The sequence below is a fragment of the Penicillium expansum genome (assembly GCF_000769745.1).
Source record: "Penicillium expansum strain MD-8 chromosome Unknown contig268, whole genome shotgun sequence".
Lineage (NCBI taxonomy): Eukaryota > Fungi > Ascomycota > Eurotiomycetes > Eurotiales > Aspergillaceae > Penicillium > Penicillium expansum.
Window position 1 is genome coordinate 134,363 of NW_015971324.1, and position 25,867 is coordinate 160,229.

At 49.3% G+C, this 25,867-nt stretch overlaps 12 protein-coding genes across 12 annotated transcripts; 5 read left to right on the forward strand and 7 right to left on the reverse strand.

The window, feature by feature from the left end:
• Positions 1 to 840: 840 nt before the first annotated feature.
• Positions 841 to 2,150, forward strand: PEX2_077510 (cobalamin-independent methionine synthase II family protein; the record flags this gene model as incomplete). Its single annotated transcript, XM_016745021.1, has 3 exons — positions 841 to 1,060; positions 1,108 to 1,524; positions 1,579 to 2,150. 3 exons carry the CDS (start codon positions 841 to 843, stop codon positions 2,148 to 2,150), a joined length of 1,209 nt encoding a protein of 402 aa, XP_016597939.1.
• Positions 2,151 to 2,454: 304 nt separating this feature from the next.
• PEX2_077520 (uncharacterized protein) lies at positions 2,455 to 3,129 on the reverse strand (the record flags this gene model as incomplete). Its single annotated transcript, XM_016745022.1, has 2 exons — positions 2,455 to 3,024; positions 3,085 to 3,129. The coding sequence occupies 2 exons, from the start codon at positions 3,127 to 3,129 to the stop codon at positions 2,455 to 2,457; spliced, it is 615 nt and encodes a 204-aa protein (XP_016597940.1).
• Positions 3,130 to 3,498: 369 nt separating this feature from the next.
• PEX2_077530 (uncharacterized protein) lies at positions 3,499 to 3,779 on the reverse strand (the record flags this gene model as incomplete). Its single annotated transcript, XM_016745023.1, has 2 exons — positions 3,499 to 3,656; positions 3,731 to 3,779. The coding sequence occupies 2 exons, from the start codon at positions 3,777 to 3,779 to the stop codon at positions 3,499 to 3,501; spliced, it is 207 nt and encodes a 68-aa protein (XP_016597941.1).
• Positions 3,780 to 4,543: 764 nt separating this feature from the next.
• Positions 4,544 to 5,275, reverse strand: PEX2_077540 (ADP-ribosylation factor family protein; the record flags this gene model as incomplete). The annotated part of the gene is made up of 4 exons (XM_016745024.1): positions 4,544 to 4,585; positions 4,649 to 4,761; positions 4,817 to 5,122; positions 5,182 to 5,275. The coding sequence occupies 4 exons, from the start codon at positions 5,273 to 5,275 to the stop codon at positions 4,544 to 4,546; spliced, it is 555 nt and encodes a 184-aa protein (XP_016597942.1).
• Positions 5,276 to 6,050: 775 nt separating this feature from the next.
• Positions 6,051 to 8,444, forward strand: ccg9 (putative trehalose synthase (Ccg-9); the record flags this gene model as incomplete). Its single annotated transcript, XM_016745025.1, has 6 exons — positions 6,051 to 6,155; positions 6,217 to 6,632; positions 6,688 to 6,963; positions 7,031 to 7,495; positions 7,556 to 7,665; positions 7,729 to 8,444. The coding sequence occupies 6 exons, from the start codon at positions 6,051 to 6,053 to the stop codon at positions 8,442 to 8,444; spliced, it is 2,088 nt and encodes a 695-aa protein (XP_016597943.1).
• A 187-nt stretch (positions 8,445 to 8,631) lies between these two features.
• PEX2_077560 (dynactin subunit 5) lies at positions 8,632 to 9,360 on the reverse strand (the record flags this gene model as incomplete). Its single annotated transcript, XM_016745026.1, has 2 exons — positions 8,632 to 9,213; positions 9,319 to 9,360. 2 exons carry the CDS (start codon positions 9,358 to 9,360, stop codon positions 8,632 to 8,634), a joined length of 624 nt encoding a protein of 207 aa, XP_016597944.1.
• A 456-nt stretch (positions 9,361 to 9,816) lies between these two features.
• PEX2_077570 (peroxidase/cytochrome P450 family protein) lies at positions 9,817 to 13,300 on the reverse strand (the record flags this gene model as incomplete). The annotated part of the gene is made up of 3 exons (XM_016745027.1): positions 9,817 to 12,422; positions 12,482 to 12,723; positions 12,783 to 13,300. 3 exons carry the CDS (start codon positions 13,298 to 13,300, stop codon positions 9,817 to 9,819), a joined length of 3,366 nt encoding a protein of 1,121 aa, XP_016597945.1.
• A 2,261-nt stretch (positions 13,301 to 15,561) lies between these two features.
• On the reverse strand, positions 15,562 to 15,828 carry PEX2_077580 (uncharacterized protein; the record flags this gene model as incomplete). The annotated part of the gene is made up of 1 exon (XM_016745028.1): positions 15,562 to 15,828. One exon carries the CDS (start codon positions 15,826 to 15,828, stop codon positions 15,562 to 15,564), a length of 267 nt encoding a protein of 88 aa, XP_016597946.1.
• Positions 15,829 to 15,946: 118 nt separating this feature from the next.
• Positions 15,947 to 17,964, forward strand: PEX2_077590 (T6SS phospholipase effector Tle1-like catalytic domain-containing protein; the record flags this gene model as incomplete). The annotated part of the gene is made up of 2 exons (XM_016745029.1): positions 15,947 to 16,066; positions 16,117 to 17,964. 2 exons carry the CDS (start codon positions 15,947 to 15,949, stop codon positions 17,962 to 17,964), a joined length of 1,968 nt encoding a protein of 655 aa, XP_016597947.1.
• A 2,113-nt stretch (positions 17,965 to 20,077) lies between these two features.
• PEX2_077600 (uncharacterized protein) lies at positions 20,078 to 20,947 on the forward strand (the record flags this gene model as incomplete). The annotated part of the gene is made up of 1 exon (XM_016745030.1): positions 20,078 to 20,947. The coding sequence occupies one exon, from the start codon at positions 20,078 to 20,080 to the stop codon at positions 20,945 to 20,947; it is 870 nt and encodes a 289-aa protein (XP_016597948.1).
• A 672-nt stretch (positions 20,948 to 21,619) lies between these two features.
• PEX2_077610 (flavin monoamine oxidase family protein) lies at positions 21,620 to 23,311 on the forward strand (the record flags this gene model as incomplete). The annotated part of the gene is made up of 4 exons (XM_016745031.1): positions 21,620 to 21,745; positions 21,815 to 21,852; positions 21,912 to 22,303; positions 22,359 to 23,311. 4 exons carry the CDS (start codon positions 21,620 to 21,622, stop codon positions 23,309 to 23,311), a joined length of 1,509 nt encoding a protein of 502 aa, XP_016597949.1.
• A 642-nt stretch (positions 23,312 to 23,953) lies between these two features.
• PEX2_077620 (homeobox domain-containing protein) lies at positions 23,954 to 25,774 on the reverse strand (the record flags this gene model as incomplete). Its single annotated transcript, XM_016745032.1, has 3 exons — positions 23,954 to 25,369; positions 25,423 to 25,534; positions 25,602 to 25,774. 3 exons carry the CDS (start codon positions 25,772 to 25,774, stop codon positions 23,954 to 23,956), a joined length of 1,701 nt encoding a protein of 566 aa, XP_016597950.1.
• Between the last annotated feature and the right edge of the window lie 93 nt (positions 25,775 to 25,867).

Consider the following 25,867-nt stretch of genomic DNA (forward strand, 5'->3'; position numbering starts at 1 on the left):
TATTCAGTATTCCGTACTGCCCGGTATGACAGTATACTAAAGTGCACTAGTAGACTGGATGGGAGTAGTTGTCGGCTGAGAGAATGGAAGTGAAGTGCCGGGCTTCCCCACTCCAATCGATGGGCTGGCTCCACTGAACTTTTTGTAATCGGTGACTCAGCGGATGGTCTTTCCAATGGCTTTTGCCAAATGAGAGTTATTGTAGTTGTGGGAGCTCTGTTGAAAAGAGTAGATTGGAAGAGGAATCGGGGGATAGGACAAATAGATACAAATGTTCAGGGGACTACAGAAAATGTATAGAGGCGGGCAACCTCGTGGTCCGTGCACTCTAATAGATCCGAGACCTCCTGGGCAAGTCAAGGCCTTTGTCGGAGATAATGTGGAACAATTTCACCCCCGCATTGTCATATTATCATATTATCATATACCTATGTCTGTATAGGCTCATCGTTAAGTCTGTGATATGAACAATTGCTTCTTAAAATGGGATTACTGCCCTAACCGCCCAAAACAATGGGGATATCGGCATGCAAGCTACAAATAGGAGGACACTAGGAAAATCACAGGGAAAACCAGCCAAAAATGTGGAGAGCCTCAGCGTTTTCCTGTGGGGCAATGCCTATCACGGCTGGATTCGTTGTAGAGCGCCCCGAATGAGATAGCAATGGCAATGCCATGCCCCTCTTTTAATTCATATGTTCCCCAAACTTCCTTTCTTTCTTCTCATATTCATTTATTCGGGTAGATCTTTAAGGTAAGATACTGTCGCATCTTATGGAAACCATCTTATGGAAACAACGCTCATCATCTCTTGCAGTCAATCTACATACTCCATTCACAATGGCTCCTCAACTTCACCAGCGTCCCCCTTTCCGCGCAGAGCACTTGGGCTCTCTCTTACGTCCGGACCAGCTTCTTGACACCAAGCTCGCTTTCGAGGCTGGGAAGATCCCTGAGTCGCAACTGACCGCTTCCGAGGACAAGGAAATCAAGGCCATCGTTGAGACCCAGCAGAAGCTTGGCTATGCTGCCATGTCCGACGGCGAGTACCGCCGTCACAGTAAGAGATCCGAAGAGCCATTGGACGAGTCGCGTTGACAGATATAGTGTTCTGGGGTACTTTCTTCCCCGGGTTGGACGGCTTCGAGGAGGTCAACGATGTTGATGTGGATGACTTCCGTCCCTATGCCCCCGATATCGCCGCATTTTTAGAGGCCGGACACAAGCCCGGCGAGAGTGTCATCTGTACCGGCAAGATCAAGCACGTTGGTAGCACCTACATTGACCAGTTCAAGTATCTCGCCAGCCAGGTCCCTGCCAACGAGGTCGGAAACCTGAAGATCACTCTTGCCGCACCTAACTGGTACCACCTGCGCTACCGTGAGGGCAAGGCTTACCCCAAGTCTGTATACACCAACGACGAGGATTATTTCGGCGACATCGCCAAGGCCTACCAGGCCGAGCTTCAGATTTTGTATGACGCTGGCTGCCGTAACGTTCAATTCGACGACCCTAACCTGGCTTGTAAGATGTACCCATGCAGCAAATATCGATTGACTAAACTAACCTTCTACTCAGACTTCTGCTCTGATAAGTTCCTCAATGGCTTCAAGGAGGACCCTCTGAACGTGTACTCCGCCGATACCATGTTCGAGAAGTATATCAAGCAATACAATGACTGTTTCACGAACCTGCCCGCCGATATGCACGTGGGTGTTCACCTTTGCCGCGGTAACTTTGTCGGCAGCCGTCACTTCTCCGAAGGCGGCTACGATCGTATCGCCATCAAGCTCTTCCAGGAGCTGAACGTCCACACCTACTACCTCGAGTATGACACCCCCCGCGCCGGTGGCTTCGAGCCTCTCAAGTTCCTGCCCACCCACAAGAACGTCATTCTGGGTGTTGTCACTAGCAAGTTCGCCAAGCTTGAGGATAAGGAGGAGATGAAGAAGCGTGTCATTGATGCTGCTAAGTTCATCGCTGAGGGTAACAACATCTCCCTCGATGCTGCACTTAACCAGGTCGGTGTTAGCCCGCAGTGTGGTTTTGCTTCTCATCGTGAGGGTAATGCTATTGATTGGGACGGCATGATCAACAAACTGCAGCTGGTTCGTGATATTGCCAATGATATCTGGCCCAACCAGGCTTAAAGTGTTTGAGCGTAAAAAATTAAGACCCCTTTCTGTTAAAATTTTCATTGAGAATGCCATTCCCCTCGTTACTTTTCAACAAACATAGCAGGTGTTTGGGATTTTTGGTTTTCAGGCGCTTGTTTACTAGATACCTTGGATGAAGGTTATGATATTTGTCTGAGTAAGCACTTGATATTTTTGAACATAGTCAACGAGTTTCTGTTCAGTTCAAATTCTTTCTTCTCCTCCCGTTGTAATGCAAGAATCAATAACAGTTCCTGTCTGATTGTATGAAACGCGAGGCGCAGCAGTAGCCTTTTGATCAAACACCCTGCATCAAGGACCTTGCCAACTCAAGCTTTTGAGGCATAACAATCTTCTCTTTAACCAGCCTCTTAATAACACGCACTGTCCACCCCTGGCAATTCTCCGTAACAGACTTGCGATTTTCCGCTTGTGGAGGAAGTACCTCCTCGGCAGCTTGTTTCACCAGCCTCGCTGCCCTGGCCTGTTCTTGAGACACAACAGCCAGCGTATAGACGTTGGAAGTGAGGCCAGCGTCAACGACATTGATCTTTTCAGCCGACGGATCGTATTTCATGTCCTCTGCATCACCCGTGACTTGGTAAACATAGCCATAGTCAGGCTCGTTCTCGTCGGCAAGAAATAGTGCCCAGTAGTTGGGCTCTCCGGGGGCCTGTTCTTCTTGGACGAGATAGAGATAGAGATGGGGATTTTCCACAGGTGGTTTCAACTCCTCTGGATTAGAAGTGTCCTCAGTCCACTCCCGGGCACCCCTCTTCCTGAAGTATGTACGGCCATCAACCTCGCACACTTCTCTGAAACCCCTTGTCTTGATGGTGGTTCCCGGCGGTGGAAAGTCGGTCATCGTCTAGGAGAATTAGGCATCAGTATACTCTTTCCCTTTGAGTGTGAACAGTTTCACTGATACCTGCTTTGTAACCTGCTGCAGATAGTCAAATTGGTTGAAATTCATTTGAACGAACTTGCATTTCGTTTGAAGTTGTGGTGACGAAACCAATCAAACGTATCAAATGTGCAGGGATCTCTCTTGGGCTTTTGATCACATTTTTACGTCATTCAGGCTGTTGAAGAATACATACACAACTGACTGAATCTCTAAATGTCTACCAGTTACAACATGGAAACCTGAAGACCTCAATATAAATAATGCTCTTGTTGGCGCTTCCAACCATCCTGCTACCTTTTTCATATAGCGCAAAACATCAATACTATGACAATAAGCCAAATTTAGCTATATCTTTCAAAACCATTAGACAAAGCAGTTTAGCTCAATTTAGTATGCTAAGTCTATATACATCTCCTCCACCCAAAAGACAACGGCTTACTCTGCCGGTCCCTCAATGTTGCCCTCCTTGATATTGGAGCTCTTGTGGGTGTGCATGTTCTCGATTTTATAGCGTGGCTCGTCGTCTGACGAGCTACGGCCCCCCAAGTTTTCAAGAATAAGTCCGACGCTTTTACTGGTCCTAGATTGCGCCCCTATTATATTTTGTTAGAAGGTGGTTCATCTCTCCAAGACAAATATGTATCTTATAGAAAAAGGTGCATCATACCGCCGACCGGTTTGTAACTAACCTTGTCTCCTTCTTTGTAGCGAGGCATTGGCATTGTTACTTTTGGGCTAATGGTGATAGTGATAGTGGTAGTGACTGGCGTGGGAGTTGTGAACTTGAATATCTCGAGAAGATGTACTGACTTGTGCAGATTTGAGTGAACAAATAGAGTAAGACAGTCTTTCGATGATTGTAGATAGAAAGAGGCTCTTGCAAGAGTCGACTCTAAACTGTCATTCTATTTATATTTCTCCAGGACGGGGGAACAACTTCCGCCATCGTCATGTTGAGGTAGGAGGAGAAACAAGGTGACTGGGTTGGAATTGATCCACGGCTATATGAACATCTAGATCTAATGCGGAGGTCGGCTCCGTGGAAACGAGATGGGAATTTGATCACACATTTGAATCAGAAGTATGTCATTTGTTTCTATTTTCTATAACCAATGCCAGAACTTGTCTGTCTCCGTTGTAGCAACTATGTATATAAGGAAGCGCATCCACAATTGACAGAGGGTATACAAACAATAACAACGATAGGTAAAGAGCATATTCAAATTAAAGTATTAAATTGGACCCAACAAGCCCATATAAGAACAGAGGGGATATCATAGAAGTGAAGATAAACAATGGAAAAAGCAACGAGATAACTAAGGCCAACAAATAAAAGACCACGAAAATAAAAGCCCAAATGCTGCGTCGTCTTGTCATCAGAACACGGACATGAAGAGAAAAGAGAAAAACACTTGATAATGCGAGATGTTGTACAACGAAGCTGCTCTAGGAGAGCCTCTCGAAATCACAGCGGTGTATCTTATTTCTGGGGCTGGGTCTTGACATTGTTTGAGAGCCAAGCCTAGCAAGAGATAGCACGGTTAGATTGAGATTCCCAAGTAGATAGATCCGGGACACGACTTACAAGACCCTCGAAAATACCTGTTCCATCTGTTGCAACACTAGGCGCAACGTACCACAGCTTGTCCTTGAGCTTAGTCAATTGAAGCTGCTGAGTAACTTCCTCTGGGCTCAAGTCTAGAAGTGGGTCAGTGGGGAGGTTCATTAAATTTCAGGAACGGGAGATACGCACGGCCGGGAATGTCTTGCTTGTTGGCGAACACCAAAAGCAGAGCATCCTTCATTTCACGATCGTTGATGATCTTGTGCAATTCCGAGCGAGCCTCCTCCACACGCGCCGTATCGCTGGAATCAACCACGAAGATCAATCCTTGTGTACCAGAGTAATAGTGTCTCCAAAGCGGTCGGATCTTGTCCTGACCACCGACATCCCAGACATTGAACTTGACATTCTTGTAGGTCACGCTCTCGACGTTGAATCCGACGGTGGGAATGGTGGTCACATCCTGGTTGCTGAGTTTAAGTTTGTAGAGAATTGCTGGAAGGAATGTTAGCCAATCTTGACCGAGGTCTCCAATAAAGGCTCAGGAAACATACTCGTCTTTCCAGCAGCATCCAAACCCAACATGAGGATACGCATTTCCTTGGTCCCGAAGATCTTGCCCATCATCTTAGATACTTGTCCACCCATTTTTGCGGGAGTTGACGCGGTGTCGGACGTGCTCAGGAGCTGTTTGGCGGAATATCAACAATTGCGACCCGCGTATGAATTGCGGGTTTGTTAAAGAGGATGAAAGACACCAGATGTCTCCGTACAAAGTGAGTTCAATTCAGACAGCTCCGCCAACAAAAGGATTGAAAAAAGAAAAAGAAGGTGCGTTGGTGCGTGAGGATCTTCAATCCAATTTCCCTGAGGGCGGGGGAACCTAGAAAAGGGGCTTGGACTGGGCTTACTCATCATAGCCCGCGGCCACGAGGTACACTAGGCAATTTCATCCTCGTATTAGTTTCATATATATCACTCTCTCAACCTTGATTTGTCCATTGCTCAATCGATGCCAATGAGAATGGAAGTCCATCTATCAAAACACTTCGATGTTATAAAAATGGCCAAGACCCGTGGTTGTGGCCTTTCCCTGCTGATGATCGGCATCGGAGGAATTATTACTCCGATAGTATATAGTGTAGCATGTGATTCGTATAACATACTCAATGACACTTGCACTTCTACTACATACATATCCAGATGTAGTCAGTATATTACCAAAATATTTCATAAGGCAATACCAATAGCTTTGAAGCATGGGTTGTCGTGCCACTTTAGATCCCCGTCCATCTTCAGCTTGTGGAATGTCGTTACGTCATGGCCAAATGAAGTCACACAGGTGGTTGACATATATAGCTGATAGCTCTCTTTTTTATTTCTGTCTTGGAATAATTTTAATTGTTTGAGACTCCTAAAAATCATGCCTGGTGAAGGACACAAGTTCGAACGCCATGCCTCAGTCACGCAGCAGCGTCGACTGGCGCTACAGTACGAGCGCAACGCTTGGTTAGGGCCGCCGTCAGATGTATGAACATTTCTGAAGTAGCAGTAGGAGCCACTCCATGAGAATACTAACAGTATACTAGACTATCTACGCTGGTGTCTCCAGCAACTTTGAAGATCACTATACATCGACTATAGCAATTGCAATTCGGGACACTACATATTTACTAGACTTCATTGAGAAACAGTTTTCAAATGGTCAAGCATCCGCAGAGCAAGCTACCGACTTCATCATTTCTGAGCTGAAGGATTACTCTATGCACCATCTGGAGAAAATTGTAGGAATATCAATGCCTGAACAGGTTGCAAAGCACTGCCCTCGACTGTGTCCTCGCCTTTGGGCGGAGCTCGACATCGTGCCATTGGTCATGTCAAATGCAACCCTAATCGACAGAGTCAGCATCGAACAGGCTAGTGAGAGCCGAAACCCAAAATCCAATGGATGGGATGAAAAGACGATCGATGAACAGGCTGAATCCATGGCACGAAAAGGTGTTAGGTTGGTTGGTCCCGTTCAATATCATAAAGGAGTCATTGAGTCTGATTAAATACAGACTATTTGGACCGGAAAACACGCCTCTGTTGCAAGTGGGCTTCCTCGGGCTTGTGGAAGTGGACACAGCTTACCATGTGCGACTTGCGGACCTGAGTGATTTCCAGAAAACAGTCTCGGATAGAACTTGGAGCGCAGTGCAACGCTACGCCACTGAATTGAAAGAACGTAATGTCAAAGTGGCATTTTTTAGTTCCACACCTCAGGGTGGTGGCGTGGCTTTAATGCGGCACGCTCTCTTGCGATTCTCACATTGTCTAGGCACTGACATCAAATGGTGTGTCCGTGCCTGTACCGAGATATCTGTGTGATTGTAAGAATAACCACTAACTAAACGCTTGCAGGTACGTCCCGAAACCGCGGCCGGGGGTTTTCCGGGTAACCAAAACGAATCACAACATTCTACAAGGTGTCGCCCGTAGTGATGAGCGATTAACACCAGAGAACAAAAAACTCCTGCAAGAGTGGATTGAGGAGAATGCCAGGCGATACTGGACCCGATCAGGTGGACCTTTACTTGCACCATCAGAGGGCGGTGCAGATGTCATAATCGTCGACGATCCCCAGATGCCAGGCCTCATCCCCATCTCAAGGAAACTAGCTCCAGATCGGCCAATCATTTTTCGAAGCCATATCCATATCCGAAGTGATCTGGTTGCGCAACCTGGCTCCCCACAGGCAGAGGCCTGGGAGTTTTTGTGGGATAACATTAAACATGCCGACTGTTTCATCAGTCACCCTGTGGGCCCCTTCGTGCCACGGAATGTGCCCCAAGAAATGGTAGGCTATATGCCTGCAGCAACTGACTGGTAAGGGCTGAGAGATCTGATACTATGCTTTCATCTTTCACCTTGCTGACGGGGACACAGGTTGGATGGACTAAACAAAACTATGCGGGACTGGGACATCGCGCACTATGGCCGCATATTCAACTCAGCCTGTCGCAACGCGGATATGCCAACTATCCAATGGCCCGAGGGTTAGTAGCTGAACCAGCACCAGCGATCATCGGAGTCCTCGGGTGAAAACTAACACAAAACAGATTCATATATCGTCCAAATCGCACGCTTCGACCCGTCAAAGGGTATCCTGGATGTGTTAGTCTCCTACGAGAAATTTTACAACAAACTAGTGCTCGAAGCGCCAAATATGGTCCCTCCCAAACTATTAATTTGCGGCCATGGATCAGTGGATGATCCCGACGGAGGACAAATCTACGACGAGATAATCGACTACCTGAACACAAAAGTTCCAGATATCCGCCACCTGATCTGCGCGGTGCGATTGAGGCCATGCGACCAAGTCCTGAATGCCATTCTCTCCAAGGCCACCGTCGCACTGCAACTATCTACATCCGAAGGGTTTGAGGTAAAAGTCTCTGAGGCAATCCACAAAGGCAAACCAGTCATCGCTACGCGTGCCGGCGGCATCCCGTTGCAGGTTACGCACGGGAAGAATGGATTCCTGGTTGATGTTGGTGATACCGATGCTGTGGCGCAGCGGTTGTTTGAGCTGTGGACAGATCACGATCTATACCTCCGTATGTCAGAGTACGGCATCCATAATGTAAGTGATGAAGTGAGTACCGTGGGTAATGCACTTGACTGGATGTATCTCTCTACTAAGTTGTCGCGTGGTGAGTCTGTTAAGCCTAATGGACGTTGGATCGATGATATGGCGTTTGAAGAGCTTGGTATCCCTAACAAACATGATAAGCTGCGGCTCAAACGAGCAGTCGAGGTGGAGAATATGGGCTAGTTGTACTTGTTGTTTGACTCTCAATCCTTGGCAGTATGTATGTACAGACAAAATCCGGACTGTCTGTCATAGGAGAAAATTAATTGACATACAAATCGATCTCACAAAAACACAACAACATTAAAAGTAGTAGTGGGGGTATCACAAAACCAGAAAATAAACACCAAAGAACAAACTCACCAAACTCTCAGGGCCTTCCAACAACCCGATACCTCTCCCTAGCCATACCCCCCTCGGCCCCCTCAACACCGTAACCCTCCCCAACCTCCCCGACAATCCTCGCCGGCCTCCCACCAACAATACACCAACTCGGCACCACCATACCAGGCGGGACAACCGCGCCATCAAGCACATAGGCATAGTCCTTAATAATAGCCATACTGCCTATCGCAGCGCCCTTCCCAACATGAACATGATTCCCCAGCGACGCCGCCTCAACAACAGCGCCCTCGCCGACAAAAACATGGTCGCCAATCTTGAGCGGGTAGAACGAGTGAATGCCACGGTGTAGTCGGCTCGGAGGACGCAGGATCGCACTTTTGGAGATGTAGCTGTATCGTCCGACTGTTATCGCAACGCTAGGCGTGCTGGGGTTTGGGGCTGCTGGTGCAGCAGGGTTGTTTGCATCGGTGGTGGATGGGGGGAGTGTTGCGGTGCGGAACAGGTCGCCGCGGATTACAGCTTCGGCTTGGATTACCGTTTTGCCACCAAGGATGATGTGTTGTGTGCCGTGGATTTGAGATCGGCGGGAGATTTTGTTTCCTGTGTCCTGTTTTGGGATGGTTAGGTTGGGGTTCTTTTTGTTTTGGGGTGGGTCGGTAGAGTTGGTGTGAATTGGTGTGAATTGGGAGGGTAATATAGGGAGTTATCTTACGGTCTCGATGTATTCACCCTTTGCTGCTTTTGGTGGAGGCATTTCGAGGAAGATAAGGGGGTTTCCTGTCGTGTGATGCTGCAATTGTGGAGTTGGAGTTGACACAAATATAGCTTGACCCCGGGATAATAGATGTGGCAGTATAGTCCTAAGGCGGTGGATGTAAACAACTATGACGATTTTGATAGATCGATTGCAATGATCTTTCCAAAGTTGATTGGATTTTTCGAGATGTTCTCTGTGCTACTCTACCAAGTTGCACTCAAAAGGCAAAATAAAACCAGTAAATTATTCATGGACTATACATTACACTGCTATAAACAAAGCTTCAACAATTTCTGGATATCCTGGCAACAACCAGTTCGTCGAAAACAAAACAGTCAAAAAAAACAAGGCATATAATCATAGCCGACCCAAAGTTAGTTACCTCCACATAACATGGCATGTCCACATTTTGATATAGGCAGCTTCACCTAACAAATTCCAAAAGAGACACTCTTAGGAAGATGGAGCCTTCTTCTGCTCAAATGGACCATCCCAGTGCAGCTTAAGCGACATAGGGAAGGGGAAGTAAGCGGTTCCGTCACCGCGGAGGTAAACGTGGTAACCACCCTCCTGGGGGATCTTCTGAAGCTGGCCCTGGGCACCGGGAGCACGACGGAGACCCTGCAGACGACCGACAACACGCAGCATAGCAACGAGAGCGATCTTAGTGATCTGCTCACCGAAGCCGGTGGTGGGACCCTGGCCGTGGTTAATATATGAGTCGAGAGGACGGTTAAGATTAACACGGGTGGGCTCGGGGAAGACGCTAGGGTCGTGGTTGGCCTGGTTGAAGGAGGCAAAGACCTGCTGACCGGGCTGGATAGTGTAGGTCTTGCCATCTTCCTCGACGGTGACAGCTTCCTTGGCCTCACGGAGGGCACCGAAGGTGCCGTTCAGACGAATAGCCTCCAGACAGTAGCGGTACAGCTTCTCGTCCGATTCGGCGGAGTCTGTCTTGGCGAGGCTGTTGATCTCAGCCAGGTGGGCCTTGTTCTCGGGCGCGGTGTAGAACTCGATGATCTGGGTGAAGACCTGGCCCTGGCTGGGGACCAGGCCGACGATCGTCGGGACGATTGCGGACCAGGTGATGTCGGAGGCACTGGAGCCGGCCTCCTTCATGCGGCGGATAGCTTCTGTTCCAAACTCGCGGAGGGCATTGTCGTGCGGGCGGAAGCTGTCCCTGATGCCGGAGAAGAGACCGCTGTTGGTGTCAGCCTTGACGGTGGCCTCAACGACCTGTCCGAGCTGGGTGGAGACGGCGGAGGCGGCGCGGTTCAGGGCGTACGAGCGAGGAGCGTCGACATCGAAGAAGAGCGCGGAGAAGATGGTGGAAAGGATCATGTACATCTCATGCTCAGTGAAGAGACCATGCGGGTTCTGCTCGGTCTTCAGGGGAACGCCGAAGATAGTAGAGGCGAAGTGGACGTGGGCTAGGTTGCCGACATCGCGAGTGATATCGACCTGGTTGATCTTGCCCAGCTGGCCACCCTTCTCGGCAATCAAACGCTCAGTGATGTCTTCGTAGAAGGTTTTGACGAGCTTGGGGAACTCCTCGGTGTTGAGAGCCTTGCCGATAGCCTCGCGCTGCTTGGTATCGAACTCGCCCTTACCGAAAAGCTCAGACATGGAGCGGGCCCAGCTGGGACGGAAGTCCCTCTGGTTCTCGAGGAGAAGCTTGGCATTCTGGTGAGAGGCCAGGTTGACACGAGGCTCAATGAAGGCAGGCCTGTCCCAGGAGTAATCCTGCTCACGGCCCAGGTCCTTCATGATGTTGCGGTTCTCGCTGGGGATGGTCATGGGGTAGTGGGCGTAGATAGAGTCAGGCTTGTAGTGGTTAGGGAAGGCGCGTGTGGCCAGCTTATAGAAGATACAACCCTGGTTGACGTTGAGATCGTAGCGGCACTCGTTGTAACCCCAGTTGGTCAGGTTACGGGGGTTGTAGTCAATGGTATAGTGACGGTCACCACGGACAAGAGCAACGGCATCAGACAGTACAGCACGGGAAATGGTGTAAGTCGGGGCGATACCGACACCAGGGATCATGGGCTCCTTGGCCTCCTCGGTGACGATACCGGGGTACAGCTCAATATAATCGGGATGATCGTAGAGGTGACGGAGAGTATTAGCAATCTCGGGGTTGGAGTTGACCTCCTCGAAAGTCTCGTAAGCCTTCAGACCGAAGTGCTTACGGAATTCGTTGAGAGAACCGACATTCCATCTACGCGAAGCCTCGATACCGAGAATCTCGATAGAGCGCATGGCCTTGGGGACGTTTCGGGGACCGAAAGAGCTGGCCACGTCTTCGGTGGCATGAGTCAAAATGTTTACAAGCTCTCCATCATCGAAGTATCCTTCTTCGTTACGCTTCAGGCGGGCGAAGGTACGCTTGGAGGGGTCAGCCTCGAGCAAACCCTCAACCTTCTTCATACCCATCAGTAGCTCAGGCATTGTGACTTCCTCGGCAGGCTTGCCCATAAGGTCATAGTAGATCTGCTCAATCCACTTCTCGTCACCCTGACTGATGGCCGAGTGCCAACGGTAGGCCAAGTTGAACTCGACAGAGCACTGGTTGCCGAGACCGGAAGGAGTGGCACCGGCCTTCTCAACCTGGGCACGGGGATCCAAGCACCAGGTGGAGTTGGTGCGGTTCAAGTTGACAATGGTGCGCAGGTAATCATACAGAGTGATGTTGATGTACAGACCGCAAGTAATAAGACGACCAGTCTGGAACAGGTCTTCATCACGCTTAGCCCAGGCTTTCTTGGTGTCCTCCTCGGACAGACCAGGGCGGGGCTTGCTGAAGCGACCATTCTCGTTGATCTCAGCCAACTGGGTAACAATGTGGTTGTGGAAACGGTTCAGCATAACCAGCAGAACACCACAGGCAGCAGGAAGGGCCTGCAGACGACCTTCAGAGAAGCAATCGGGCTTCAGTCTTCCGTCCTGGTGGGAACGGATCAGATCCTGTTGCTCCTGGATATCACCATACAAGATGGACAAGTCAAGGTAGGCTGAGGTCTTGTTCAAGTGCTGTTGGCGGTAGTCGGTCTGGAAGATATCTATGTACGGAAATAGTTTATTAGCGCCTGAATTGTAACTTTTAATGGAATTGGCCTACCGTGAATAATAAGAGAGGCCCAGTCAAAGAAAACACTGGAGACCTTGTTCGGGTGTGGGGTGAATTCCTGACGAGCGAAGAGGGTATCAAAAATCAGACCAGCGTCGGGCAATCCACTGGGCTGGATGGTCAGGGGAGCAATGGTGCGGCAGTATGGGGTATTAGCAGCTCCCAGCCACGGGAGAGTAGGGTTGTTGTTAGAGCCATCGGCGGAGCGGTACTTGTACTCGTCTCCCATGTAACTATTCACATCGTTAGCGCGAAATTGCAAAACAGAAGTCTCCAATTGGGGATTTCTCACGAGAGAGGAGGGTGAGGAATTGAGTTCCATAGCTCATCCAAGAATACACTAGTGAGCTCGGTACGGTTCTTGGAGTTACCGGGCAAATCTGCAACCATCTGGATTATGCGCTCCATCAAATAGGTCTTGTCATCAACAAGTTCACCGGAGGTTTTGCTCGCAATCAAGTCTTTGACTGTGTTGATATCGCGGAATCCCAAAGACTTGATGTCATTGATGAGACCGGACGACTTGTCATGCTTCAAGTAGGCGCCATCACTGGTTTGGTTGGGCAATGGCTCATTCGAAGCGTGAATTGCTTGTGCATACTTCTCGAATACAGCAACGACCTCGGCACGCTTCACGACATGGTTTTCCTCCTTAGTAGATGTGGACTTGCGAGTAGGTGATACCTTAGAGGCGCGCTTGCTGCTCTTGTCTGTGGTCTTAGGCTCGGTGTCACCATTGGAGTCCTTGGTATCCTTAGAATCCTTGGGGTCCTTAGACCGCTTGAATTGGGTAGAGATTCTCCTCAACATTGTGCAGAATAATGACACAAACAATTCAAGAGGAGGAATGAAATTAAAAGAAGGAAAATAAAGTGGCTACCAGGTGCCAGATCAGGGGGAAATAAATCAAAAGCTCGACGGTGCTCTTTAAAACGAGCTGCGCGGGCGACGCAAGTCAGCTGCAGGACTGTGGAGCGTCCCAGAAGTAGCGGATTTGTTATCGCCAATAGTTGATTGACTGTGACAGCATTTGATTCGATGGAGAGCAATTGGTCGATCTCTTTTCTCTCGCCTGAACCTAGTCTCTGTAACAAATATCCCAGCCCCGCATGGTACAAGCTCAATTCCCAAGTGGGGACTCTATAGTGGACTCTCGATGATGAAGTGTCTGAATATAGTAACTGATCGTCATTTATGGCTTTGGATACCTAAGAAAGGGGGATGTCTGTTCTGGTTTGTGTACTCCGTACAGAATACCCGAATGTACTCGCCAGGTGGGAATCATACGATCCAAAATAATATAATATGGCCAAGGCTGAGTGGCATGCATGGCACATCCCGGAGTTGAGCTGAGAAGCAAACAAATCTAGATCTATACGGAGTACATCACCAGCTTCAGAAGAGAAATCGGATAACAGACCAATGGCCGTGAAAATGCTGAATGCTGTAATACCGGACTATAATCGGCGGTGTACACTAAGATGTATGTGTACGAGCTGATATCCTACAGAAATGCAAAAGGATCTAAAGATCGAACTAAATCGACATCAAGTGGGGAAAGATGTTTGGACTTTTGTCCTGCATTTACGAAAAAGAAATCCCAATTTAGTCGGTGGCTGGCTGGAGTGCTGTCATACTTTTGTTCCAAAATTTGCTCCAATCAGGGTGATGTTGTGTAGAATATGTGCTGGTGCTCCTCCATACTCCGTACTTGGTAGGACTTGGGATGCAAGGAAGGTCCTAAATGTGATAGAGAAACAGACCTGTCCATGCAAATTTTTTCGTTTGGTGTTGATCGTCGCAGACCCACCTGGTCACCCGCTTACTATGGATTTTAAGTGGCGAACGGGCCGCTTTAACTTGCACGAACCACATTGTATCGTCTGTCATTGGTAGCTGAATCTGCCAGTCATTGTCAATTATTCAAAATCTAATTCATCTCGGCTCATCCACTTTCAGGGTCTTATTTTTTGTCTATTTCACTAGCCTCGTGGCGTTTTTCTCGGTAGAACGGGAGTTTCCACGCGAAATTGGGAAATCCCCCCTTTTCTTTGAAAGAATAAAGATCCTCAAGATATGAGTGTTTCCTGTTAGAGATGATGTTTCCTCATAGTTCGGTTTTCGGTTATGACGAACCACGGATCAACCATTGTCCGGGGACATGGCCACTCCCGCATAACCCGTGGATAGGATAATCTATGCATAATATCGCCTGGATCTCAGATCAGCTGCCAATTCATAAAGGTCCCTTGTTCAGCCGTATATCCGGATAGTCCGTTGGCTTCCTTTTTTTTTCGGGATATGAAGAGCAGGCTAGAAGTCCCACTCTTCTTCCCCTTCGGGTATTGACAATCCTTTTCAGCTTGGAACAGTTCCACATGGGATAACTCGTGGATCTCCATATAGCCAACCATCCCAGATGTGATCAGACTTCCAAGGTCGTATTATATATAATCATTGTGATAACAGTGACACCTTCAGAAACTTTCTCAAGCCTGACTTTGAAATGGCAGCAAAGATAGGTCCACCAGTGGGTCGCGGCCCTGGGCCGTGAAGGACCATGAACGACCAATGCGTATCGATCGATACCAGCGCTATAGCAAACTAGCGCCTTAGTTAGACCCGATCGCTCAAGACCGAGCCAATGCCGCGGAACACTCTCAATGAACGCCCCCTCTCACCCCTTACACCTCCTGAATCATTGAAAGCTCTCCCAGCCTATGTGGAGAACGATCGACAATAATGTCCCGAACACCACCTAGCATCACTTCCTCCCAAAAACTCATAGGGCCAATGACTACTCGCGAATGGAGTGGCAAAGAGTAGAATCTGCTCGTCTCTCTTTTGGTCTCTGTTCAGCTCTCACAGAAATTCCAAATTCACACGCTATCCAGGTCCAGTCCGTGCAGCCCGTATCCCTCGTGCAGAATTTCTCGAGTCAGGTTCAGCCTGGTTCACAACAATCTCGCATATCCAGCAATGATTACCGATGCGTAGCCATTGGGTGAAATGCACTTCCGTTAGACCTAAGTAGCGTTTCGTGTAACCTGCACCTGCACGCAAGTCACCGGTCATTTACAGAAACAGAAACGGACCCCAAAAGTCAAAACAAAAGGCCTATGTTGTGATAGGAATGTGCCAAGTCTGGGGGGCCCGCCCGTCAGCCCGCTTCGGTTTGACGTACTATGTGCTCCGTACTCCGTATTATTTTCACAAACCTGCAGCGATCGGCTAGTGGATTGGAGATTCTTATCCTGCCAACCCCCTTCTCTGCTGGGGCCGATGTAGAACGCTGATTCGTGTAATGCTGGCTGTACCCAGCTGCATAAAATCGTCATTCCAAGCTTGAGCTTTTCCCCTCTCTCGTATATAGCCCCCTTCAGGTCTTATCAGGTGTGCCTGAACTTGCGACCTTATTTTTTTTGCTGACCGACCATATTGTCATTTGCTAGCATCATGGCTTATGAACACCAAGGCCTGTCCGGCATGCCGAAGCAGTTTGTGCTTTGCTTTGATGGTACCGGAAACAAATTCGCTGGTGACGAGTCGGATAGCAATGTGCTCAAGATCTTTCGCGTAAGTAGGACTGCGAGCCAAGCGTTTGAGCCCGTGCTAAGAAGTCGCAGATGCTTGACCGCAGCAAAAGTCACCAGTACCATTACTATCAGCCAGGCATTGGCACATATGTGACCTCAAAGTCGCTGACTAGCCATGGCCGAATTCAACGTATCAAGTCCGCCTATCAAAAGGCCAAGGACTCGGCGGTCGGGTCTTCCTTTGACGAGCATGTGATGGGTGGATACAAGTTCCTCATGCGATACTATTCCCCTGGAGATGAGATCTTCTTCATCGGGTTTAGTCGTGGTTCATACATCGCGCGATTTCTAGCAGAGATGCTGGACTATATCGGTCTCCTCGAAGCAGGAAACGAGGAGCTAGTCCGCTTTGCATGGAAGACATTCGCCAAGTGGCAGCAGCGGTCTGATGATTCGGAAGAAGAGCGCGAAGAAAAGAAGAAGCTCTTCGCATACATGAAGGCCTTCCGTGAGACGTTCAGTCGTCCTATCTCGCGTATCCGTTTCATGGGTCTATTCGACACCGTCAACAGTGTGCCGCGCTTCGAGTCAGCATGGATGCAGCGCACCAAGTTCCCCTACACGGCACGCAGCTCGGCCAAGGTGATTCGTCATGCCGTGGGTATTGACGAGCGCCGCGCGAAGTTCCGCCAAGATCTGATCTCTGGGGCGCGTCCAAAGGAAAAGAAGAAACACCGCCGTCGCCCCCATTTGCCCACAAACCATCTGCACCTCTTCCACCAGGATCACAAGGAGAAGTCTGAGGAGGAAACCCCAGACAACGTTCCTGCCATTCGGGTCAATGACAACCCTGAGGAGGAAGAGCAGGATGAAGAGAAGGCCAGGCCTGAATTCACTACTCCTAGATATGAGCCCAGTACTGGAGAGACATACTACCATGCCGGGCGCCGCGGCTCGCATAACCAAGCTTCACACACATCCTCACAACCGCCTTCCCGCGCCGGTAGCGAACGCGGGACAATGCAGCATAACAAATACCGCGCACCCTCTCCCAGACGCAGACTTGCTGTTCCCAAAGCATCAATGGATGATCTCCACTCAGTGCGAAGCAGAGAGTCCTTCCACAGCGTGCACTCCAACACGCTTTCCGTGCAAATTCCCATCGTAGAGATCGATTCAAGCGACGACGAAGACGACCAAGACATCCACGAAGTCTGGTTCCCAGGCTGCCACGCAGACATCGGCGGCGGGTGGACGCTCTCGGAAGGCGAGTCATGGGCGCTCAGCCACGCGCCGCTCGTGTGGATGACACAGGAGGCGCAAAAGGCTGGACTTGAGTTGGATGAGCGAAAGATGAAGCAGTTCCAATGTCTGGAGGAGTACGACGGTGATTATAGTCCCATCCGGGAAGAGATTAATACCCGGCGGCCGAATCGGTGCGTTGAGCCTCATGCTGAAAACGATAATGCTTTCCGGTCTATGCCTGATGAGAAGGAGCGCACTGCTGCCAGTCGTGACTTCTGGCATGCGCTGCATACCTCCAGTACAAAGGGCCTGCTGCATGATTGTCTGATGTTCAACCAAGGTATTCCTAGTATGTCGGTTATTACGTGGCGCATTATGGAATGGTTGCCGTTCCGTCGTATGGATCTGCAGCCGGATGGGTCGTGGAAGCCGATTAGCTGGCCGTTGCCTCGTGGCGAGGTACGGGATGTTCCGCTTGATGCTGAGATCCACGTTTCTGCTATCCGGCGTATGCAGGCGGATCCCAAATACCGTCCTGGTAATGTGATTGTTGGTGGTGGTGGTCGTGGTATACGTGTTGCACCGGAGCAGTATGGTATGGGTGAGTGGGTGGTGTTCAAGCATGAAGGTGATTTGGTGCGGGAGACCTATGTCCGCAAGAACATATCCAAGTGCAAGGAGGGCGAGGAATAGACGAACTCTAGAGATATCCCTGTCGCTCTTTTTTCTTTCTTTTGTTTATATGCCATTGACTTGGCCTTTTTTATACTGTCTAATAGGTAATTTGGAGGAATTATATTACATTCGATGTATCTGGTTGGCGCCATCTGGAGCTGCCAGAAATCCTGGGGTTGACACTAAAATTGCCTTGAATTACTTAGTTCTTGGTATCTTGTCCATCTACACCTAGCAAAAAAAAACGGAATATTTGGAGCTGTTCGAATCGAATATACCTTCCCCACCGACTAGCTAAGTCGAGCAAGGATTCCAATGCAAGAGAAATTCATATAGCGCCGCAGCCGCCGCTATCCTGTGCTACTCTCACTCTAGTCTCACTTCAGTCTTGTTTACACCTTACTTGTATCTAATCTAAGGGAAAAAGATGCAGACCACACAGGATCAAAGGCCAATTGGAGCCTTACTCAAAATTCTGAGCACACCAAATATCACCTGCGATTTGTCGCAGAGCTGCCTGATTGATTCCGATATCTCTATTGGTCGGTTTAGGCGTTCTCTCGAAAAGAATATCGAAGTGGATGATAAGGGGAGCCCCAAAAATTGTAACTTGCCCCTTACTTTTCTTCATGACTATTGCCTGTGTCCGTCGAGATTCCTGGCTCGCTGCGTTCCATTCATACCGTTCGAGTTTGACGAGAGGCTCTCTTCGATTAATTTTCATGGCCAAAGCAACTCTCACATTGCCTCTAGCTGGATCAACCCACATCTCGACATCGCGGCTGAGTCTCGCATAGGATCCTGACAGAGTAATTTCTAAGATCACCGTAGGCCTCTTGGGGTGGCCTGGGGGCGCTCTCGTCGGGTCCCAAACGCTATCCGGCTCCGTTGTTTCATTGGGGAGAGCAATTGTTGAGCCAGAGTAATGGAGAAGGGCGTGGTCTAATTTCATAGTTTGTAAAGCATACGTAAAAGCGCTAGTGAGGGCAGAAGTCCCCACGTTGTGGGCGATCGTTTTCATATTGACAATCAGGGCGTGTTTCTCCGGTTAGAATGATATATGAATGAACGAGATTGGAATTTCGTCAGGGTTGAGGTAGTCCTGCTCGAAAGTTGCACCGTCGATGTAAAAAACAATATATTCGTACATAGATCATCCAGATCCCCATTAGGGACAACATTTTGAGAAGAATTAAGCCTGGGCATTTTGTTTTCACTGTTTAGGGATACCATTAAAAAATTAAGTGATAGATGAATGTTCGGAGCTGGTTAAATCGATCCTATACCATCATTCATCATATCTACGACATTCAACATAAACCCTTTCCCATGGATTACCACGTGGAGGCAGGTATGTCTTAGCCTTAAACGATTTGACAGAACGTGGCCATCAATATCCTACTCACTCAGCCTGGTCCCTAGTTATACATTATCATTGGCCTATATCTAAATCGTAGATATAAGCCCGCCACAGCTACATAATCGGGTGGTACCTTCATAGCTAATGATTATAATATCAAGAAAAAAAACATTGTAAAAAGACATCATAGAGAGAAATATAGAAAGATAGCTAAAAAGACGTGCAAAAAGACATGAGAATGTCATTCATGAAGTCACCAGTTTATAATCGGATCTTTTATCCCGATAGAAAGTCATATATATCTCGGCTCAAAGTATATATATAGGCTAAATGACATACTTCTGACCAATATCCATGGATGTAGATGGATGTGAATAGATGTTAATAGATGATAAGAGAGAGCCAAGAATAGTTACTATCCGATAGGACCAAAAACAAGAGTGGGTTGAGATCCATACTAAATACTACATTATCTACAGAGTAGACAAAATGAATGGAAAAAGGAGTTGAAGAGAAAAAAAAAAAAAAGGCCAAGAGGCTCAAAGAGATCGACGATCCTCACGTTGAACGTTGACATTCTGGGCCTTGGCTTCTCCTGTCAACCTTTTTTTTTTTTCCTTTTCCACATCCTTAACCTCACCATTTTCTCCCAGGAACATCTGTTTTCCTTTCACTTGGCAGGTCCAAGAGTCTCCTCATTTACTCTATGCCATGATGCGAGGGTAAATCTCGCATACCCCCTTTTTTCCCTCTGTTATTTCTTTACACATCATGGAGTCACGACCTGAAGAGATGCGCCGTGGGACCAACTCCGGGGTTGTTCCCGAGGGTAAGGAGGACGTCATGATCGGTTTTTCACAGGCACCACCCCGGACACGATCCCCTTTGGCCCGATCGCATCTCCGATCTCGATCACTGGCTGGAATCCCGGGCATGCCGTCTATGACGCGCGCTTATTCCTCCCCAGGGCTGGACTCCCAGGGTCGTTATATTTTCGTCAATGGCCGCGGGGCACCAGTCGACACGAAACGATATCCCCTGCAAATGCGCCCTGACGATTACATCGACCGCATGGGGTCCCTCAACATCTCAGAAACCATCTCCGAACATGCTGAATTAGAAACCATTCCCAAATTGCCGTCACAGCCAGCCTCATCTCCTATCCTGATGCCGCAGACTTTCCCCCGCATCGGTCGCCTACGTCCGACTTCACCCCTTCCTTTCCAGACCCCTATCAGCCCCTCCTTGCATTCCTCGCCCATTCTGGGCTCCAAATACAACGAATCTTACCCCAACCCTTCGGGCTCCGTTTCCTCCATTTCCGTCCCCTCAACCCCGACCAGCCTTCGCTCCCGAAGCCCCAGCATTTCCTCACTGGAAACAATCCCCGACATCCCTGACGCTGAGAATGAGGCCCTTGAAGAGGAGCGGATCGCGCAGTTGAAAGCCGCGGCTGATGCAGCTGACGAGGCAACTTCTGCCAACCGACGGCGCGGCGCATCCGATGCGCCCAACTCATTCACTACGATGCGCGGGGGATCGGGCGGATATGTAGCTCGGAGCGATAAGCGCAAGCGATGGAGTGTCTGTGGTGCCGAGCGACGGCAGGATCTCGACCTGGAGACCATTTGGGAAGACTGAAGAGTGTTTCCCAGTCGAATACGAGTCCACCGGATCTCCCCGCCTCGTCTACCACAACCAAGCACCCCTTGTGCTCCCACATTTGTCTCGTGGTGGAGTTGATCTCCACTACTTGTTATCGGCTTTTTTTTACTCTCAGTGGCGCTTTGTTCCTTTCTCTGACTTTCCTTGATACCCTTCCATTACCTCCGGCTCGTACATATTCTTCGCAGTCCGGTTTTTCGTTTCAAAAAGCGCTTTCGTGGAGTTGTACGGTAGTGACAGTGGTCTTAAACCTGTACCCGCTTCTAGCGGCTTAGCAGGTTCAAGCAGGCGCATGGTTTCTTTTTGTATCTATTATGCTGGTCATAACTGAGCTCTGTTTTTTTTCCCTTTCTGATTTTGCCGTTTATTTGACCCGGCATCTTCAATGCGATGTCTTTCAGAATCGCTTTATCAATGCAATTGGGCCTTCAGCCCCAAAATAATCTATTGTAAAGTGAGTAGATCTATTGTAACCCACGATGTAGACTGGCAATTGATAAGGACATCCCGAGGCAGGTGTGGATAACGGTAACCAATCATCCGATGAATCCAAAATCTTCACTTCATCGTCAAACCTTCCATACCCATCTTATCTCATTTTGCCACTATATCAATCGCATATCTTAAATTGATTTTTGAAATCACGGCATGGCTTCAAGTCCCCATATCGGCGTCATCGGCGCAGGCATTTCAGGCCTCCGCTGCGCCGACATCCTCATCCAAAACGGGGCCCGAGTAACAATCCTAGAAGCAAGAGATCGCATTGGTGGGAGAGTATGTCTTCCTTCTACCCGGGAGTAGAACCGCGAGAGTCAAGTCGGGTTTAACTTTTTCGTCGATTAGGTGCACCAATCAACAGTTGGAGGTCATGCAGTGGATCTGTATGTACGCCCGCATGACTATGACTTGGAAAGTATATCTCAACTAATGCTCAATTCAGAGGCCCTAATTGGATTCATGGTGCGGGGGAGAACCCTATCATGACCATAGCGGAAGAAACGGGGACTGTGATGTATGACCCCGAGGGTGGAAGGCATGTCTCCTACTCGCGAGACGGCCACCCAATCAACGACGAAGTGGCGGCTCAAGTCCAGGACTTTGTATGGAATACCATATCAGAAGCTTTCAAATACAGCAATCAGCATGGAGAAAGCATTCCCGCCGAGACAAGTCTTTTCGATTTCTTCTGCGAACGAGTCCAGCAAACCAATTTCTCAGATGAAGAGAAACAGCTGTGTCTCGATGCCTGTAGGCTCTGGGGTGCATATGTCGGCGATCAAGCCGACAAGCAGAGCTTGAGATTCTTCCGTCTGGAAGAATGCGTTGATGGGAGTATGTGTCTTCAAATCATCCCGGTTACATATCAGACTTTCTAACATCCATCAAGGCAACTTCATTGTGGCATCTACATACAAGCGCATATTAGAGCACGTCGCCAAAACCGCCGTCGCAAAAGCTGACATCCGCCTCAACGAACCCATCACAAGCATCAAAGCGCCACCTCGCAACAACCAATCGCAAACAAAGCACCAAGTAACCGTAACAACAGCGACAGGAACAACATACGACTTCGACCAAGTAGTCGTAACCTGCCCATTGGGCTGGTTGAAGCAAAACACCTCGGCGTTCACGCCGGCACTCCCACCCCGTTTCGAACAAGCAATCAAAAACATCTCATACGGCCGATTGGAAAAAGTCTACGTGACGTTCCCGCGCGCCTTCTGGCACACCGACAAAACCAATACCTCAACAACCAACACCGTCTTCGCCCAATTTCTCGACCCATCCTACACACCCCACCCAGCACACCTAGAATGGAACCAAGAATTCGTCTCGCTCGCCTCCCTCCCAGAACCACACGCCCACCCGACCCTTCTCTTCTACACATACGGCGACGGCGGTGCAGAGATAATCAACCGCATTTCGAAGCTAGATCCCTCATCATCTGAATACAGAGATACCCTAATCGAAACAATGCGCCCCTTCTACTCTCGACTCCCCGGGTACAGCGCGGAGCATCCGGATTGCGTGCCAGTGGCGCTGCTTGCTACGCAGTGGCAGAAGGATGTGTTTGCTGGGAATGGGTCGTATTGTAATTTCCAGGTTGGGATCCAGGAGGCGGATGTGGATGTTGAGGTTCTGAGGTCTGGGGATGGGATTGGGCCGGTTAGGGGACTTTGGTTTGCTGGTGAACATACAGCGCCGTTTGTGGCGCTTGGGACTACTACTGGTGCATTTTGGAGTGGGGAGAGGGTTGCGAGGTTGGTTTGTCGTGAGGCTGGGATTGGGGGGATGGGGATCAAGGATGATTCTTTGCCTTCAGCTGGGGATGGGGCTTGAATTAGAAGAGGAGCAGGATTGTATTTATACTTATTAGATGAGGAATTGGCAAATATTTGGCTATTGGTGTTGTGGGTTTAGGTGGTTCTTGCTTGAAGAACTATACCTTGGAAACCCAGGTAGGTAGTAGAAAGATAGTTACTCTACGTGTGTAAAACTAACGAGGTGTGTCGATTATACAATGGACCCAGCAAGTCGAACATTTTCATTCATACTTAAGTAAGGTATTTAAGGTCGTTGGATTCATTCAAGGATTAGTATCTTTCTTGGGAGCTTTTTCCACATTTGTTCACTCAAACCCCCCATCAAACGGCAGGCCAGGAGGACCAGACACGTCCACCGAGTAAAGCATCATAGACGAAAGATAAAGAACCATATAGATCCATATGCATAAGAGATGCACAGAAGAAGAAAAAAAAGAACAGGCCCGAATAAAAAGTATATCATGGACAGGGTTCACGTGACAGTGGCAATGACCGCTTGCAAGCACACATCATGAAGACGACAATAAAAATAGAAGAAAAAATACATCAGGGCTCCGAACATAGGAAAATCAGTATCACAAAGGAAATGAAAAATAAACAGATGCAAAGATGACATGCAATGGCGCTTCGGAATGTTGAGGTATCATACATCCCTTCCTTATCGCCAGGCCCCCTGGCTCAACGACAGGAGACCCTGCACGCAGTCCAGGTCATCTTCTTGACTATCCCCCGACCCACCGGCCATGAAAGCTGAGACTTCTGCACTGAGTTCTGGCGGGGCTTTACCCTGTGAGCCGGTCTGGAGTGGTCGATTGCGTTTGCCGTTGGTCGAGATGCCGAGACCGCGATTACGGTTAGCGTCGCGGAGGACCGGTCGTGGGATGTGTGAAGTGTTGCGACGACGAATATTTGTCGATCGTGTGCCTGGAGCCCAGTTCTCCTTATCAGAGTCACCGGGGTCTTGCTCCAGATCCAGCTTGCCAGATTTGGAAAATAGAGGCTTAGACAGCTTGGATGGGTTCATATTCGCCTTATTTCGGCCCGTCTCCAGTCGCCCTAAAGATGAAACAGTGCGGGCGAGCTTCCGCCTCTTCTCTCCCATGGACTGAGAGATTGGCGTGTTTGGGTCGCCGTGGACAGCGAGACCGTGTCGCCCTGAGGCACTCCGAGGTAATGAGCGCTGGCTGCGAGACTGGAAGAGACCCGGAGAGCCGTTCGGCCCGCTGGTTGGTGTTGATAAGGCACTTCTTGCGTCCGTGTCACAGAATGATTCCCAGTTTCGTGGATCACGAGAGCGACCGAAAGCACGATCTTTCTCGGCCACACCTGCCCGCGGCGTGGCTGGGAAGACGGCGCTGCTGCTACGTCGCAGGCTTGACATCTTTGTTCGGCGAACTGAGAACATCGCCACGCGGTTCTTGGACGGTGATGGTTCGTTCTCTCCGCGGATTACTGCCTTTCCATCCGATGACATCGCGATGCGCAAGGCATTGCGGCCCTTGGGCGGAGACGGCGTTAGCTCGCCCTCTTTGCGCAGCAAAGCCTCTCCATCAAAGGACATCGACAAGCGCAGCGATGGGGGTGACTTGGTAGGTGTGGTTTGTATGTTTTGTGTGATCGCTGCCTGCTGCTCATATTCTCCCTCGCCCCGGATATCCGACACCGAACGTTTTCTTTTTGGTACCTGCAGTAGAGAGTCTTCGGAGTGGTCATTCACCAGTTGGGAAAACTCTTCCTGTGTGGTGGGCGGAGTTTCCCCAGCAGCCTCTGTCGCGACGCTTGTTTGAGTGCTCTGTGGAAGCTCATGTTCATCTTTATCTTCAGTTACCGGGTCCGAGTCATCTGAAAAATGTAACAGTCCCCCGTGCCATGGTTTTGGTGCCATTTCCTCGCGGTGATCGTTGATGTCAAACTGCTCTGCCCCACTCGAAGACCCCGGCTCCGTCGACGCGTTATCATCACTGAAAGGCTGACCCGATGAATCGACCATGCCCGACCGCGGGGCGAGTAATTCGTGAGGCTGGAGGGGTTTGGATTTCCGACGATCGTTCTGGCGGCGATTTTGGAACCAAATCTGTTGAGCCAGTTAGAAGTGGTTTTTGTGCGTGAACTCTTGGCATCGCATACTTGGACCTCTTTCTCGCCGAGTGAGACGCGATTCACGATACTCGTGCGGGCTGCTTTGTCTGGTTTGGGGTTTTGCTGGTACTCGGATTCGAGGATTGCGTGATCCTCCGGACTGTAAAATAGTTCATATCGGGTTAATTGACGCGTTCATAGTATGGACCGCAACCATAATAGCATACCTAGTTCGACGTCGCTTCTGGCGGGCTAATAGTTTATTGTCGACACGAGGAGGAAGGTTCTGTGTGAGGGTTTTTTGTGAATGGACGAGGAAAGCGTAGTTAAGAGGATTGGAGTCGGTGGCCGGGAGAGAGGGCGAGGATGAGATCGCCACCGAAGGCTCCGGATCAGACATGATACCTAAGAGAGCATGGAGGGGTTGGGAGGGTAGAGAGGAATAAACACGAACACCAAATCACCAGATCAATAAAAAAAAGACCAGAGACAG